Consider the following 17,809-nt stretch of genomic DNA (forward strand, 5'->3'; position numbering starts at 1 on the left):
GGAGGGAAATGGGAGATAAGAGGAAGAGGAGGAAGAGGGTGGAGGCTAGGAGGAAGAAGAGAGAAAAATAGATTAATCGTATGAAAAATTGTATTACCGAAGAGAGAGAGAGAGAGTACTGTCAGGAGGCGACACAGTACTAATACACAGAATCCAGGGGTGAAGATTGGTCCTGTGAGAGAGAGAGAGAGAGAGAGAGAGAGAGAGAGAGAGAGAGTGTGTATGTTTGTTTGTTTGTTAGTGTGTGTTTATGTTACACCCAACAACTCATTAGACATACAAAAACAACAACAAAAATATCCTCCCCCCCCCTCCCCCACACACATACACAAACCCCCCCACGCACATACAACCCCCCCACCACCCCTTACACCCACCCCCACAACTTCCTCCTCCCCCCCTTCACACGCACAGAAACAAATCGTCCCTCACACCCTCCCTCCGCCTCTCCAGCTACACAAAGCGATCATCTCTGAGATACGAAAACGGAAAGCGCGTGTCACATTTCACCGCGAGGACGAGAGGGAAAGTGAGAGACAAAGGGGAGAAGGAAAAACCGAGGTGCTGGAAGAGGGGGAGAGGAGAAAAAAAATAGGAGAGGGAGTGAGCGAGAGATAGACGAAGCGACAGAGAGAGGGGGTGAGGGAGAAAGGAAAAGTGGGGACCAGAGAGAGAGAAAAACACCTGAAGCAAATTAGCATCGGTCACAGGTAAAGGTGGGCATGGACAGGTGTGCGATGAACCCTTCCCCACCTTTTACACCTGAGGATATAGAGGGATGGAGGAGGGAAAGGAAGAATGGAGGGGGGATGAGAATGAAAGAAAGACGTGCAGGATAGATTGACCTGGATATGGAGCAAAAAAAAATCCAGTTCTCTCCTTTTACATCTACCGAAACAGCGACATGGAAGAAGGAAGGAAATGGAAGGGGATAAGAAGGGGAGAAGCGCAGATTAGTGGATAGACATGGGAAGGTAAAACAAAATGATTAAGCGTCAATCCACTTCTTTTACGCCTGACAAAACAGCGACATGGAGGAAGGAAGGAAAGCATATAGGCGGAGGAAAATGGAAGAGACATCGATAGGGAAAGCAAAACAATAATGCGCCAATCCTCTCCATTAGGACCTGAGGAAACTGAGGCGCTGAGAGAAAGAAATTAATGGTGGGGGAAAAGGGAAGGAAAATTGGCCGGCTTAGACTTACAGAGGGATGGGACAGAATGAATGGGGAAAGTCAAGGATAAGGGTCAGCGGAAGGAACACTGGGGAAGAGACGATGAGAGAAGAAGGATGAGACAGAGGAGGATGGGTTGACTTAGGTAGATAGGATAATTGGCGTGGAGGTGAGCTTGGAGGTCAAATGGGACAGGAAGAGAGGAGGGTAGAGAGAGAGAGAGAGAGAGAGAGAGAGAGAGAGAGAGAGAGAGAGAGAGAGAGAGAGAGAGAGAGAGAGAGAGAGAGAGAGAGAGAGAGAGAGAGAGAGAGAGAGAGAGAGAGAGAGAGAGAGAGAGAGAGAGAGAGAGAGACCTAAAATCTACAAATGCCAAATAAAATGTCTAAGTACTGCGCTTCATCGGTAATAACAGTGATCAAGAAAAACTCCATAAAATAACTGAAAATGCCCTAAAATAATAATTCGAAAACCCACAAATGCTGAAAGTAAAATGTCGAAGTATTACCTCAATCATGCTAAGTAAAATGTCTAAGTACTGCGTTTCATCGGTAATAACAGTGATCAAGAAAAAAACCATAAAATAACTGAAAATGCCCTAAAATAATAATTCCCACCCACAAATGCTGAAAGTAAAATGTCGAAGTATTACGTCTATCATGCTTTGCTCATGATACATTATAAAAGGTAATTAAATGACGGGCAATGACTGATGGCAACAAAAAAAGAACAGATAAATCATGCCACACGACACACCACACCTGACACCACACCTGACACCACACCTGACACACAGACGCCGCCACCCAGCCGTAACTAACCTGCCACAAAAACAAGTCGAGGCAATCAATCACCCTCAAATTACCGTCCTCCTTCAAGCGAATATGTAGCGGTACTTTTCTTGCTTCTATTTCTCCGTAGTCCTTGATCTGTCTCTTGCTTCTGCTGCTGAGGAATAAAGAAAAAAAAGCATGCCAAGGATTACACCCCCCCCAACCACCCACCCCCACCCCCTTTAGTCTCCTCCGCTAGACAGGAACATCAAGTATTCAGTGACTGACTCCCCGCCTTGCATCATGTTCTTCGTTCAGGTGAAGCCAGTGATTGATTACAGGTTGTGCTGAACACTGTAAGGAAGGAGGAGGAGAAGGCGGTGGTGGCGGCAGAGGAGGAAGAAACGGAGGACTAGAGGAGGCAGTATATCTTCAAAACTCAACATTCCTTAGATTTATCACTTGAATCAACAGAATAAAAAGCCGACCAAGGAGCAAACGGACGTAAATGATAATGAAAAATAGACGAAAACAATGTAATCAAGCCACAGTGAAGCAAAACAGTTAATAATAGAGTAGTGACCCTTGTCCGCGCACCGCCCAGCACCTGAATCGCGTGTATTAATATCAACCTAAGTATTTTGATGAAGTTCACCTGGTCACCTTGAATGTTGCTAATTGATCTACAGCATCATACCAAGGTGATTCGTCATACCTAAACGATCTCCCAGAAAAACTAAAGAAAATAACAAAGAGTAACCGCTTATGGATAACAAAGAAAAATGTGTATGTAAAATTTCGTGCCAGAATTACGTGACTTTTTTGGTAATTGTAACATGTAACAGTTATTAATTGGGATATCAACATCAGGAAGCCCGATAACATCTCCTCTACCATAAGAGAAACAACAACTATATCAACAACAACAAAAAGAACAACAAATACACTATAACAAGAACACTCCTCCTCATCACCCTCCTCCTCCTCCTCCTACTCCTACTACTACTACTACCACCACCACTACTCAAACAACAACAACAACAACAACAACAACTCCTCCCCTCCCCCACCCACACCAGCCTGCACACCACACCATTTTCCCCTCCGTTTACCTCTCACCATTTCCATCCCTTTTCCCCTCTTTGCCCCGTGGCCCCGCGTCCCCTGGGGTCTTAGCTAAGGGGTGAGGGTCGGGAGAGCGCCCTAGGTACACCTCTGATCCTCCCCGCCCTCCCCAGGATCAACAAGAAGACACTGTAAGTTGCTTTTTTTATATAGGGGAGGAGGCGATAGGTGGGGGTTGGTTACATGGTTGGCTGTCCGCTGTGTACCCAAGAGACGATGATGATGATGATGATGATGATGACGAAGCATAGACAAGGTTAAAAGCGTGGAGAGGAAACGAAAGAGGAAAACGAATGAGAGAGAGAGAGGGGAAAGAAAAATTAAAGAGAGCGGACAGAGGAGAGAGAGAGAGAAGAGAGGAGAAGGAAAAGATGCAGCGGAGGAAAAATGGAAAGAGGAAAGTGAAATAGAGTTAAGAGCAAAAATTAAGTGAAAAAAAAGGAATAGAAAATGTAGCCGGAGAGAAAAAAGAGAGAGGAAGGAATAAGAGGAAGGGAGGAAGAAAGAAAAAAAGGAAACATATGAAAAAGAAAAGGGAAAAAAAAGGAAAGGAAGAAAGGGAAAAGAAGACAGAAGTAAGGAATGGAGGGGAGGAAAGAAATGGACGGAGGAAAGACGAGGGAGAAAAGAGAGAGAAAGAGAAAGAGAGAGAGAGAGGGGATTCAGTCACTTCTTGTCGGGCTGTCGGGCTGTCGGGCGGGTCACTAATCTCCAAGTAATGATGTCGGGAATTTGTCGGTTGGTCTCTCTCTCTCTCTCTCTCTCTCTCTCTCTCTCTCTCTCTCTCTCTCCCCCCCCCCCCGCCGATCCATAATCCTATCGTTGGTGTTACGAGGACAGACTCCATTATGTTAGGGAGAGAGGGAGAGAGAGACGGGGAGAGAAAGAGAGAGAGGGGGGGTGAGGGTGAGGAGGGATAAGGGAGAGCAGGAAGGCAATGGGTGAGGGATAAGGGAGAGTGGAGAGGTAAGGGAGGGTAAGAGGTTAAGTGAGGGAGAGAAGAGAAGGATTAAGGGTGGAGGGGGAGGAGGAAGGAGGTGAAAAGTTTGAGGAAGGAAGGGTGAGGAAGGGAGGGAGAGGGAGGAGTGAGAGAAGTCAAGGAGTGTGGGTGATGGGAGAGAATGGGATAATGGGGAATGGAAGGGAGAGAAAGGGGGAGGGAGAAAGAGAAGAAGGGAAGGAGTAAGCAGTAGAAATCAAGGAATGTGTGAAAATGGGATAATGGGGAATGGGAGGGAGAGAAAGGGGGAGGGAGGAAGTGAGGGAGGGAGAGGAGAAGGGAAGAAGTAAAGGGGTAGATGAAGTCAAGGAATGTGGGAGAGAATGAATAATGGGGAATGGATGGAAGAGGGAGAGAGGAATGGGTGAAGGAGAGGAATGAGAAAGTGACGGGAGGAAGAGGAAGAAGGGAGAATAAAAGGAAAAAGGAATAGAAAGAAAGAAGGAATGGGAGGGTGAAATGAGGTATGGGTGAAGGAAAGGAAGTGATTGGAGAGAGAGGAAGAAAAAGGAATAGGAAGAAAGGAGAATAAGAAGAAAGAGGAATAGGAAGAAAAAAGGAATGGGAGGGTGAAGAGAGGTATGGGTGATGAAGATGGGCGAGGAATAAGGAAGTGATGGGAGAGAGAGGAAGAAAAAGGAATAGGAAGAAAGGAGAAATGGGAAGAAAGGAGAATAGGAAGAAAGGAATGGGAGGGTGAAGAGAGGTATGGGTGATGAAGATGGGCGAGGAATAAGGAAGTGATGGAAGAGAAAGGAAGAAAAGGGAATAGGAAGAAATGAGAAATGGGAAGAAAGAGGAATAGGAAGAAAGGAATGGGAGGGTGAAGAGAGGTATGGGAGGAGAAGAGAAGTGAAGAATGAGGAAGAGAAGGGGAATAGGAAGAGAGAGGAAGAGGAAGAAAAGTGGATAGGGAGTAAGAAGGGAGTCTAACATACCTATCCACACTCCCTTCTCTTCCCTCCCCTTCTCCCCTCTCCCCTCTCCTCCCCCCCAGGACGAATGTATTACCAGAACAAACATAAGCATCGACCACTAAAACAAGGGGAGGAGGAGGAGGAGGAGGAGGAGGAGGAGGAGGAGGAGGGAGGGAGGAGGGAGCATGTGTGTAAAGAGTTTAGCTATGTTGGGTATAGAAGAAGATATGCTTTTCTTTTTTTTTTTTTACTTTTTCTTTCTCTCTACCTTTCTTCTTTATCCAAGTAGTATTTTTTTATCAGCTGCTCTTCTATCTCAATCTCTTCGTTTCCTTCTTATCTAAATATTTCCTCTTTTATTTATCTACGCCTACTATTCTTTCTCCCTCTTCGTTTCCTTCTTACCCAAATATTTTCTCTTTTATCAACTTCTGCTCTTTTTCCCTCCTCTCCTGTACTCCCTTATCCAAATATTTATTCTTCTTATCTTTCCCTACCCTTCCTTCCTTCCTTTCTTATTATATTATTTAAATTCATCTACCTTCCTTCAGCAATTCATATTTTCTTTTTTTAAGTTTCCTACCTACTTGGTTACCTCATTCATCCTTACTTTCCTTCATCGATTACTGTCAAACTCTCCCTTGCTCCTTCACATGGTTATTTTCTCCCTCGTTCTCCTTCCCTTCTCCTCTACTTTTCTAACTCACTTTCTCCCTTATTCCTTTAACATCAGAAACTCTGCTACCCATTCCTTCTTCCACAACCCAGGCCTTTCTCTCCCTTCCTTCCTTCCTTCTACTTGGCCTTTCGCCTTTCTCACTCAGATTTTCAATACCGAAGGCTCCTCTGTCCATCCTTTCCTTAATAACATAGGCCTTTCTCTCCCTTCCTCCCCTTAGTCCCTCCATTCTGTAGTGCAAACGAGGAGGATAGATAGGCGGGGCAGGGTGGGTGGAGGAGGAGGGTTGGAGGTGGGACGGGGCAGAAGTTGGATAAGATGGGTCGGGGCGGGGCATCAGGGGTTGGATGGGGCGAAGTGAGACGGGGAGTGGCGGGGTGAGTGAAGGAGGTTAAAGGTAGAAACGGGGCAGGATGAGCCGGGGACGAGGTGAGGGGCGGGGTGGTGTGGTGTGGGCGGGGCATTTACCAGGCGGCCCCGCGTGTGAGGGTTCTGTTTGACCTTTTTGCTGTAAGAGTCGAGAGTCAACACGGGGAGATGGCGTCCCCGGCGAGGGCTACCAGGTGTGCGGGGGAGGGGGGGGGGCTACGATATTCATGGCGCTTTATATCTTTACCTGGATGATGGGGGTGGAGGGTCGGAGGGGGGAGGGGAGCGGGAAGAGGGAAGGGGGGAGGAGGAGAGAGAGAGAGAGAGAGAGAGAGAGAGAGAGAGAGAGAGAGAGAATAAACACACACACAACAACAACCAATATCTTTAAACACACACACACACACACAAGAACAACCAATATATTTTAACACACACACACAACAACAACCAATATCTTTTTGTTACTAATATTAGGCGACAAAAACAAACAAACAAAACCTTCAGCTTCATAATCAGTCTTGAAAAAAAATGAAATAACGGGCACTCAAGAATCATTCAAGCAACACATTCTAGTCCTCGTGAGCAGTGTGAGCCTCGGCCTTGCGTGGACATACAATCAGTACAGTAAAATAAAACACTATGGGTCGCATTTTAAGACATTTCATCCCCCAAGAACACTAATTTGACAAGGCTTTCGTATGAGTTGTGGGCATTTCCAGGAGCAGTTCTATGACCCTGGTGATAGTGTGACCCTTCCTCTGTACCATGAACCTGTAGAAACACTCATTAGAACCCAGCTGACCCCCTCTTTGACCTTTAGAAATAGATAATGTGAGAAGCGAGTGTCTTGTAATACCCCCCCGATGACGCCCGCCTCGACCCTGCAGGCACCTCGTAGTAGCTCGCAGCGTCCCTTACGTCACGGGGCCCAAGGACACAGATGGCGTGGAAAAGAGCGGAGGGAAAATGTGGTGTGGAGTATAGTATGCAACCCAGCCTCCCAATCAAGCATCTCTCTCTCTCTCTCTCTCTCTCTCTCTCTCTCTCTCTCTCTCTCAAAAGTCGTAATTTTTTTTCAGTTCTCCTTCAGGTTGATTCAAAGATTTTTAGGTTGGTAGAGAAGACTGGAAGATGAATGGAAGGAGGGAGGGAGAGGAAGGGAGGGAGGGAAGGAGGGAAGGAGGGAGGTAGAGGAGGGGGGGAGGAGGAATCTGTCTTACAAAAGCCGTCACGAGGCAATACAATTCTTGGTAATATTGCTCGCACAGAAAAAGGATAACGACGCTGGCGGGTGGTGGAGGCGGCCAATTAGGTGTTAATTGTGGGATTCACAAAGACGCCGCGTGGTGGTGGTGGTGATGGTGGTGGAGGTCGGGGGGGGGAGTGGTAGGTGGGAGATAGTAGAGATGGTATTGTTTCTGTTGCTGGAGGTGGTGATGGTGGTGATGTGGTGGCTGTAGTAATGATGACCGCTTATGGTGGTTGTGGTGGTGGTGATGATGACCCCCGGCGTGGTGACAACACTAACCTGACGCCCCTTCCCCCGCAGGATGCACCAGTTCGGCGCCACGGGCATCCCCGCCACCCGACGAGAGACGGACACCCGATCACCTCTCGACGACGATGACGAGGACCTCATCAACCCGGGCTCGCCAAACACCTTCGAGGACGACATTTCGGAGGACGAGGTTTCTTTGGACGCGCGCTCCTCGTCCCCCGCCCCGCCCCCCACCGCCCACGGCCTCGTCCCGGCCTCCAGCGCCCCGGTGCCGCCGTGCAGCCTGCCCCTGCCCCTGGACACTAAGCCCCCCACCTCACCTGGGGCTCTGACGCTCCTCGCCCCCTCCAAGAACCCCGCCAAGGACCAGGAGCGGGACTCGCCGGGGCTGAAGGAAGGCTCGCAGGACGGCAAGTCAGTGCTGTCTGAGCCTCCGTGCAGCCTGCCGACGCCCTTGCAGGCCCTGGCCCCCGCCCTTACCATCGCCTCCCTCGTGTCATCCCACAAGCGGCCCGCCTCGCCCCCTGACCACTACGTGACGCCCATCAGACCCATCCCGGAGAGGCACGCCTTCGGCTACCCCTCCCTGCAGCCCCTGACCAAGCGGCCTTTCACCCTGACGCCCATGGGACCAATCACTGACCGCCACTTCCTCTCCTCCACCGGCGCCTTCCAACCAATCAGGCTGCAGCCCAAGCAGAAGGAGGACACGTAAGCCCTGCCCCCGCCCCCCCACCCTTGCGGCACCTTGTGATATAGTGAGGTGTGTCGGGCGTAGCGGCGACCCCCCTCGCCCCTCACACTCGTAGTGTTAAGATTTTTATTCGAGAACCATATCATATAATGTATCATAACACCGCTATGTATATAAATGTACTGCTGTACAAAACTGTTCGTTCGCGTGTACGTTATTCTTCTGTCCATGAGTACGGTAGTTTGCACTTGCACAATTTACACACCAGATGAAGAGTAGTTCATTGCTGTATATACCATTATCAGAAACCATTAAATGGCCTTGAAGGTAAAAGGTGTGAGGCTTCTTCCTCTCCCGACGGCCCCGGGGGCGCGGCGCGGCCCGCCGCCCCGCCACCCCCCAGAGCCCCGCCTCACACCGTAGTTTAAGCTATTGTATTCTCTCTTATAAAGCTATTTTATATGATGGCCACGCGCTGTATCTGCCCTGAGGAGCAGCCTGACGCCTGCCCTCCCGCCGCGGCACCGCCAGGACCAGACCAGGCTCCTGCTCCTGCCCCTCCCCCTCTCCCTCGTGTGCTGTTACTGACTGCCATGGCCACCGAGATGGAGTTCTCTGTTTTCCGAGAAACTCTTTGAAAACAAAATTCTGTCGGTAAAACGATGGCCCCTCTCACTGACACTATTCCCCTCCACCCACAAGCCGATTAAAACTTTCTTCCTCCTAAAGTTCCCTTCCTGAGGCCCGTACTCAGTGTCATGATAGATCCCCCTCACGCACGGAGGGAGCCCCAGCCATGGCTGTCTGCGTTACGGTAACAGAACAAAACCAATACTAGATGTTATTTTTCATTACAAGTAAAATTCTAGTCATCAGCACAGACGAGGGTACGGCGGGGTTGAGCGCCCTGGGGGTGCCGCGGCCCACGTGTCGCGCCACCGCCACGCCCTGGGCCTGACCCTGAGGTCTAGCGGCCCCATGGCATCCTGGGGTACAGACCTCACTGCTCCCCTGACTTTCCTCTTCCGTCGTCAAGACCTAGAAAAGGCAAGTATCCGCCTTCTCCCTCTAAAACCTGTCTTTGAGTCGCCCGCCAAGTGATACAGAAGGATCAGTTGTACCAGTCTACATATTCACCCACACAATGTACAGTAAAAAACAACAACGTAAATATTATAAAATTACACACACACACACACACACACACACACACACACACACACACACACAGATCACTAACATGTCTGTCATCGGTGGCGCTCTGAGTAACTTCTTCTATTCCGCGGCTCCTCTTCCTTGGTCGCCTTTCCTTGCTCTCTACCAAATTGTACCTTTGAACACGAAGCGCGATTGTATATGTGGATGTTGCACTCACTCCCCCTCGCCGCCCCGTCTTTCCTGTCGAGGGTCCGCCAGGGCGTGACGTGGCGCCCTCTAGATGTCAATAAATCCTAACCCGCCACGGCTTTGTTTCCTTGTCCATACCTGTGTCCCCTCCGCTACCTCTCACCCTGACACTCCCCTCCCAACACACACACACGCACACATACCAAGTAATGATTATCTCACACAAGCATCGTGAACATTAACCCCTTGATTGCGGATTTCCTACAGTCAGACCTCACCAAGCTACAGGAATGGAACAAAAAGTGTCTGCTACAATTCAATGAAGAAAAATGTAAAGTCCTGCATCTTGGGTGTGGATATCCAGCACACCACTATCCACCACAGAGCCAGAGAAAGACATGGGAGTATATGTTACCGGGCTACCAGTGAAAGCCAAATCCGTGCCAATCGCAGCGGATGGGTAAGGATTACGAACATTATCCCATCGAGACGGCCTGAGCTTCACCAGACGCAAGAACACTCACACAGAAGACGTGGAGAGAAACACCTTCATGCAACGAGGATCAACAACAATGGAAGAGCAGGCAAAGAATGATGAGTCGTGAAGGATGATAGTGATGATGATGTTGGTGTATTCAAAGGTGTATTGACAGGTAATAATATGGGACCGCTAAATCTCTGGTAAATTGATGGGATAATAAATAGGCAAAAGTGTGTGCGTGTGTGTGTGTGTGTGTGTGTGTGTGTGTGTGTGTGTGTGTGTGTGTGTGTGTGTGTATTATTGTGTTCGATCATATTATAATCTAACACATTAAAAGCTATCAAGACAAAACAAGCTGCCAAAAATATATCTACACCAAAACAAGTTACTTAGAAATATATACAAGCCTAAACAAGCTGCCTTTAATAAAAACAGCAAAAAACAAGTAGCTTCATGTAGATCCAAGCCAAAACAAGTTACTTAGAAATATAAACAAGCCAAAACAAGTTACTTAGAAATATATACAAGCCTAAACAAGCTGCCTTTAATAAAAACAGCAAAAAACAAGTAGCTTCATGTAGATCCAAGCCAAAACAAGTTACTTAGAAATATAAACAAGCCAAAACAAGTTACTTAGAGATATATACAAGTCAAAACAAGCTCTCTCCAATAGATCCAACACATATCAAGTTATATCCAAACTAAAACAAGCTTCCCAGAATATACCAAGTCAAGCTGCTCAAAATACATGCAACCAACCTTTCTTTTCTTCAAGGCTTTATAGATGCAACACGGCTATTAGCTTCCTCCATGCACGCTTAGATCCTTTTTTTTATATTTACAGAAAAGGAGACAGAGCAAGGGCGTGAAAAAAAAAGAAAACAATAATGAAAAAAAAGCCCGCTACTTACTCCTCCTGGATAGAGTACAGAGGAGTGGCCAAAAAGAGAGGTCACTTTCGGGAGGATATATTTACACGGATAAACAAAGACATAAGACTACGTGAAGCAAGACGGCTAATATAGAGTATACCTTATGAGTTCTTTTTTTTCTTTCTTACTTTCTATGGAATTAACGCTGACTCGTGCGTGTAGATCGCCTCAATAAAAATAATAAAAAGAACCGTTGAAAACCGCCTTTGTTCTTAGTGAAGATGATGAACACGTGCGATCCTTAAGTGTGATCCTCCTTGCCTTTAAGCCTGACCTACTAAACATGACCTGACCTTTGCTGCCACCTGCTCGGAGAGGCGCCCGCGGGTCATGATGTGCCTCCGGGGAGGAGATTAAGAATTAAGACCCCAGTGAAGGGCTTAATTGGGGCCAATCACCACACACATACACACACACATACATGGCTTCAGAGCGCGAGGAAATAAAAGATACGAGGCACAACAAAACGCAGGCCCCTATACGTAACTAATCAAAGTGAAGGGTTTTAATAAGGGGAATATTCATAAGGTTTTGTTGATAAGAGAACCGGGTAGGACACGTAGTAATGGGTTTAAATTGGATAAATTCAGATTCAACAGGGACATAGGCAAAAATTGGTTTACTAACAGAGTGGTAGATGAGTGGAAAAGGCTGAGCAGTCATGTGGTGAGTGCCAATACAATTGTCACATTCAAAAATAGATTAGATAAATTCTGATGTTCTTATGAAGTTAATATTTCTTTACAAAACTCCTATAATTTTGGTAATCGCTTTCTTTTCCCGAGAGTTCGCTCATTATTGTACTTCCTTTGTGTGAGAGGGTATGAGTCAATACCGTGACTTTTATTTATGCGCTACCAACATATTTTTTACAGTGATTCTTTTACTGAACGCATGACTAAGTGATAAATGTATCCGTTTCACTATTTATTACACTGTATTACTAAGAGCCGCTTTCACAGTCACTTTGTTTGTTTTGATCGTTACCAATGGCGGGGATCGCGCTATAGTATTTCCACTTAAAACTGGCCGATGAGGTAGTGGCGGCTGCGGGGTTAACCTAGCCCCGCACCTTACCACACACTCTCAACACCTCTCGGTTCCTCTGCAGGCGCCACTACTCCATAGGCCAGTTTCACGTGGAAAACTATAGCGTCGATCTCCGCCATTGGTAACGATCAAAACAAAGTGACTGAAAGCGGCCCTAAATGTCCTTTGATAATCAGTTTGTTCCTCTTGTCAGCCTCGCCGTTTACCGCCCCGCGATACACGCTTCGTGCTGCCGCCGCCGCTGCTGCGTGATGCAATTACACCCTGATGCTCTATGACACTCAATCTGTTCTACGCAGCTGTGGCCGTATGAATCATTACTAAATGCATTATTTTCATCACACATTCAGTGATAAACACGGCAAAAATCCGGGTGATAACTTTTTTGTTTGCACAGTATCACCAAATAAAACATATTCGCATGAGAAGTTAGGGGAACTTTTTTTTCGGGTGTATAAAAAAGTAGAAAAAAGTTTTTGAGGACGATTAATATTTTTATTGTTGTTTATCGCGGCGAAAAAAATCCCTTAGCCCAACATATTGCGAGCTTAGCGTGTTTTGGGGGGACGCAATAACCGGAAGCAAGCAAAGTCAAGCGATGGCGCGGCGCGGGTAAACGAATCACGGGTTTAGTGCGCCAGAGAATAACGAACAGGGCTTACAGCGATATATGCCATGTATATATGTGTGTGTGTATGTGTGTGTGTGTGTGTGTGTGTGTGTGTGTGTGTGTGTGTGTGTGTGTGTGTGTGTGTGTGTGTGTGTGTGTGTGTGTGCATTTGTTTCCACACACTGTATATTACCGCCTGTTCCTTGACGTGAGATCACCGCGGAAAGCCTGACAACTATGATAACAGTATATGCGTTGAATAAACATTTGGTCAACTATATATCAGAAGGTCACAACACAACCATGAGCCGCATGAAAGATTGCTGTGATATAAACAATTTGTCAAGGAGAATAATGAAGAGCATGCAATAATAAAACCACTAAATTTTCCCCAAAGTCTATGATAGAAAAAAAATGCATTCCTCGAAAAAAGTGTTCATGGAAAATCGTGGATTGTTCTCAGCAAAATTCGTGAACACTGAGTAATTTTTTTTTTTTACCTCCTTTCCTTTCTTCGCCTAAATAACTTTTCGGAATGAGTGAGCCAATGCTTATGTGGTGCTAGTATTTATTTAAAGTTTGCAGTTTCATGACCGCCTATTTCTCACTAAGGTCAGTAAAGCCTTTTGAAGTTTTACAGCTACTCTGCACTACATTTACTAACCTACGATAACTTCTTAAACACACGGGTTACACTGACAAAATACCATCAAAGACTTTTTTTCATTATTTTCTTATTTGTCGATATCTTGAAGTCCTGACAACAACTGATATTTTTACACCTTATATTTCCCTACAAAAATATTTTCACACCTGTAACAAATCCTCCTCGTCTGTTTCTAAAACCACAGAATTTCGTGAAACTCAACCCCTTTCCTCCTTTACCTGCCTCACCTGACCTCCCACGCCTCCTGCTCCCACCCATGCCTCCCGCCCCACCGCCCGCCGCTCCCCAAAGCCCCTCACTCACACCTTCACATCTGCAACGGCTTTACCTTTTAAGCCGAAAATTCTGTATGCAAATCCGCGGCTCCGGCGGCGGCGACGCTAAATACCCGCCGCCCTGGGGAGGATGTCACCACCACCACCACCACCACCACAACCACCCCCAGCCCGCCCCCACCCCTACCACAACCACCCCCAGCCCGCCCCCACCCCTACCACCACCACCCCCAGCCAGCCCCCACCCCCACTACCACCTTGAGTGTGTGTGTGTGTGTGTGTGTGTGTGAATGTATGTGCGCGCTTTTTTAAAGTGCTCCCAACTGAATGAATGAATTAATTACCATATTAATGAATGGGTACTGTATGCACAACACATCCAAAATTAGATGGTTGTTTAAATAAAAAATACTGCCGCCGCCACCCTTGCCACTACTACTACTACTACTACTACTACTACTACTACTACTACTACTACTACTATTACAATTACTATTACTACTACTACTACTACTACTACTGTTACTATTACTACTACTACTACTACTGCTACGAGCACTCACTTCACGCGATATGGCTTTATGACGGACAATCGCTACCGTTGTCTTGCTCCTCAACTGAAAAAGCAGACAAGTATTGTTTTCCTTTTTGAGTACTTTTGTGATAATACCTGTCTTGTCTTTACGCTTCTCGCTATCCACCTTCCACCAGAAACAAGGAAAAAAAAACATCCGTACCCCCCCCCCCCAAAAAAAAAAAAAAACGCAAGCAAATGATAAAAGAAAAAAGCAACAAAAGGAAGCACTTCACACCCAAGCAAACAAACAAACAAGCAAGCGAGAAACACCACCAGCACCCTGAAATGAAACACAACCCTTTCTAAAAAATAACTCCAAAAAAGTAAATAAAACAAGAAAAAAAGACAAAACGCCACAGCCACTTTACCGGAAAACCAACCCAGGCCACAAAGAGCATTAAGCTAAGACCAAAACGACCGGAGGAAATGCCCACCACCACCACCACACACTCCCGGGAGACGGTAATCCTGCCACACCTTGGAGGAGGAGGCGACGCAGGTAGGTGGGCAGGAAATCCTCGGCGGGGTGATCTCTTAATTACAGGTGTGTGTTGTGTTAGGGGGTGCGGCGGGGCGGGGCGGGGCGCAGAGGTGTCTGGGGAGGGGCGGGGATAGGGGAGGGCGGGGTAAGGCGATTAGAAGGGGCGGTAGTTAACGAGGATAAAGAATAGAGATGCTGGGGAAGGGGTGAGGTGGAGGAGATGGAGAAGGAAGATTATCGTTAGTGAGATGTGGTGATGATGATGATGATGATGTTGAGGTGGAGAATGAGGAGGTGAAGAAGGAAGAGGTGAAGGAGGAAGAGGAGGATGGTAAAAACGATAGACAAATTAAATGAAAAGGGAGAGAAAAAAAAGTCATCTACATTACTAATTTTTCTTATGTTCTTATTTTTACTTTGACATATTTTTCCTATAATAAAGAAAGCATAAGTAAAAGAAGAAACGTAGTAGCAGTAGTAGTAGTAGTAGTAGTAGTAGTAGCAGTAGTAGTAGTAGTAGTAGTAGTAGCAGTAGTAGTAGTAGTAGTAGTAGTAGTAGTAGTAGTCGAACAAACAGACGTAGAAACTGAGATACGAGTGACAGACAGGTAGCCGGGACTGAATGGGCGTTAAGCTCCTAATTAGACATAATCCAGGTAGTATCACCTGAGAGGAGGGCCGGCAGTCAGTCAGGTGTGGCGGTCAGGTGAGGTCAGGGGTCAGGTGAGCGGACACGTGTTCTCAGGTCAGCGAGAGGAGGTCACCTGAGAGAGGCTCATTATCTTTTTTTTTGTCTATCTGCCCATCTGTCCGTCTGTTTATCTGCCTGTCTGTCCGTTTGTCTTTGTCTGTCTGTCTGTCTGTCACTCCTCCCGTCTGTTCGTATTTCAGTCTCCTTTCATTTTTCAATATTTTCCTCAACCTCTCCTCTTCTCTTCTCTTCTCTTCTCTTTTCCTTCCTCTACTATTCTCTTCTTATGTTCTAATGTTCTTCTGTTCTGTTCTCTTCTGTTCTGTTCTCTTCTGTTCTCTTCTCTTCTCTTCTCTCCTCTCCTCTCCTCTCTCTCTCTCTCTCTCTCTCTCTCTCTCTCTCTCTCTCTCTCTCTCTCTCTCTCTCTCTCTCTCTCTCTCTCTCTCTCTCTCCTCTCTCTCTCTCTCTCCTCCTCTCCTCTCCTCTCCTCTCCTCCCTTCTGCTCCCCCTCGCTGCCTCGCCCACTCACTCATCGCGGTCATCACTCTCCCCCCCCCCCTCCCTCCCTCTCTCTCTCTCTCCCTCCCTCCCTCCATCACCTCCTCAGCGGGGTGTGGGCGGGAAGGAGACACGAAATTTGGAGAGCTACCTTAATTAATCCAAGGTATTGACGGGAGGACTGGCCACTGTGTGTGTGTGTGTGTGTGTGTGTGTGTGTGTGTGTGTGTGTATGACTTTTTCACACACACACACACACACACAAACAGCAGGGGCGCCACAATTAGCCACCCGCGCCGCCCTTCCTCATTACAGACGCGCCATAACTATTTACGCAACGACTCCACACGACTTTCCTTCTTCGTTTCAGATTCCTTTTGTCTTCAGCTGTTGCGCCCCTTTGTCTTCCTCCTCCTCCTTGTGTGCCTCCTCCCCTCCCTCTTCTTTTCCGCCCTCCTCCTCTTCTTCATCTCTTTCCTCCGACTCATTCTAATCTTTCTTTTTTTCGGTTATATATATTTTTTTGTTTATTAGTTTTTTTATATAGTTAACTTTTCATCTGCTTTCATTTCATCGCTAATTTATAACTATATTTTCTGTTTCTTCATATTTTTTTTCCTTTTCTGTACTCAACTGAATGATCAATATATGCAACACGTTTTTAAGTATACATATAACTCATTTACTGTTCTTCTTTTATTTTTGTTTTATGTTTCAAAGCAGCTCTTCGTGTTTATTATTTATTCATTGCTATAGTCACCGCTCGATCTGTCCTTGATGGTGCAGTTGCCTTTCCTTGAGAGAAAACGGAAGAGAAGAAAAGATACGAGAAGAGAAGAGAAGTAAATATAGATGGACAGAGAAAGAGAGTAAGTGTGAGTGTGTGTGTGTGTGTGTGTGTGTGTGTGTGTGTGTGTGTGTGTGTGTGTGCAACCAACAAAAATATGAACAACACCAACAACAAACCACACACTCACCTCGCCTCTGTTCGCCTCACAACCATCCCCTCCCCTCCACCCCCTCCACCCCCTCCAGACCACTCCCTCCAGCCATGATCCCCCGCACCCCTGCACCAGACAGAAGCAGGCTGTTCACACCTTTCAGCCTTTGCTCGCCCAACAACCATCCTCTCCCCTCCACCACCTCCAGACCACTCCCTCCAACCATGATCCCCCCACCCCTGCACCAGACAGAAGCAGGCTCCTCACACCTTTCAGCCTTTCATGTTCCGCCCGACAGAATCTCACTCAGGTCTAATCTCAGGTCAAGCTAATTAATCAAAGTATGCCGATGATTCAGCCTCGCTCTCCCTCGAGGTGCAACTCTGAGACCAGCGGGAAACGATTCATCTCAAGATTCTTAAAGTAAATCTGGTCTGCTGATCTTATCCTTTGATTGTCGCCGCCTCGCACCTGCATTTTGTTTTATGATGACAAGAAATGTTAAGTACTTCCTCCTTATGAAAGAAACGTGAGGCAAAAACTAGACCATCTATCTGTCCAACTGTATATGTGTCTGTCTGTACGCTCTATTTGTATTCGGTCTGTGTTTGTCTGTCTGTATATCTATCTATCTGTCATTATTTTTTTTTCGGCATAAGTTATGTGAATAAGCTAAAGGAAAATCTCGGCTCTTATTGAGGTGGCGAATCTAAATGCATACAAGAAAAAATATATATAGCAAGCTTATTCTCGCTAGATATGAAAGCATGTATACAAGAAAAAATATATATAGCAAGCTTATTCTCGCTAGATATGAATGCATGTATACAAGAAAAAATATATATAGCAAGCTTATTCTCGCTAGATATGAATGCATGTATACAAGAAAAAATATATATAGCAAGCTTATTCTCGCTAGATATGAATGCATGTAAACAAGAAAAAATATATATAGCAAGCTTATTCTCGCTAGATATGAACGCATTCTTTCGCCTTCAAGCAGAGTAGTCAACTCTACATAAGCTATTA

General features: G+C 46.4%; 1 protein-coding gene across 1 annotated transcript in view; it reads left to right on the top strand.

Annotated features, from left to right (window-relative positions):
• Positions 1 to 9,692, top strand: part of LOC127003810 (homeobox protein SIX3-like) — a 75,712-nt gene extending 66,020 nt beyond the window's left edge. The window contains exon 2 of the mRNA XM_050870860.1: positions 7,588 to 9,692. Coding sequence (XP_050726817.1) covers positions 7,588 to 8,251 — 664 coding nt within the window. The 3' untranslated portion in view covers positions 8,252 to 9,692. The remainder of the gene's footprint in view (positions 1 to 7,587) is intronic.
• Positions 9,693 to 17,809: the final 8,117 nt, after the last annotated feature.

Source organism: Eriocheir sinensis, chromosome 26 (assembly GCF_024679095.1).
Source record: "Eriocheir sinensis breed Jianghai 21 chromosome 26, ASM2467909v1, whole genome shotgun sequence".
NCBI classification, from domain to species: Eukaryota; Metazoa; Arthropoda; class Malacostraca; order Decapoda; family Varunidae; genus Eriocheir; species Eriocheir sinensis.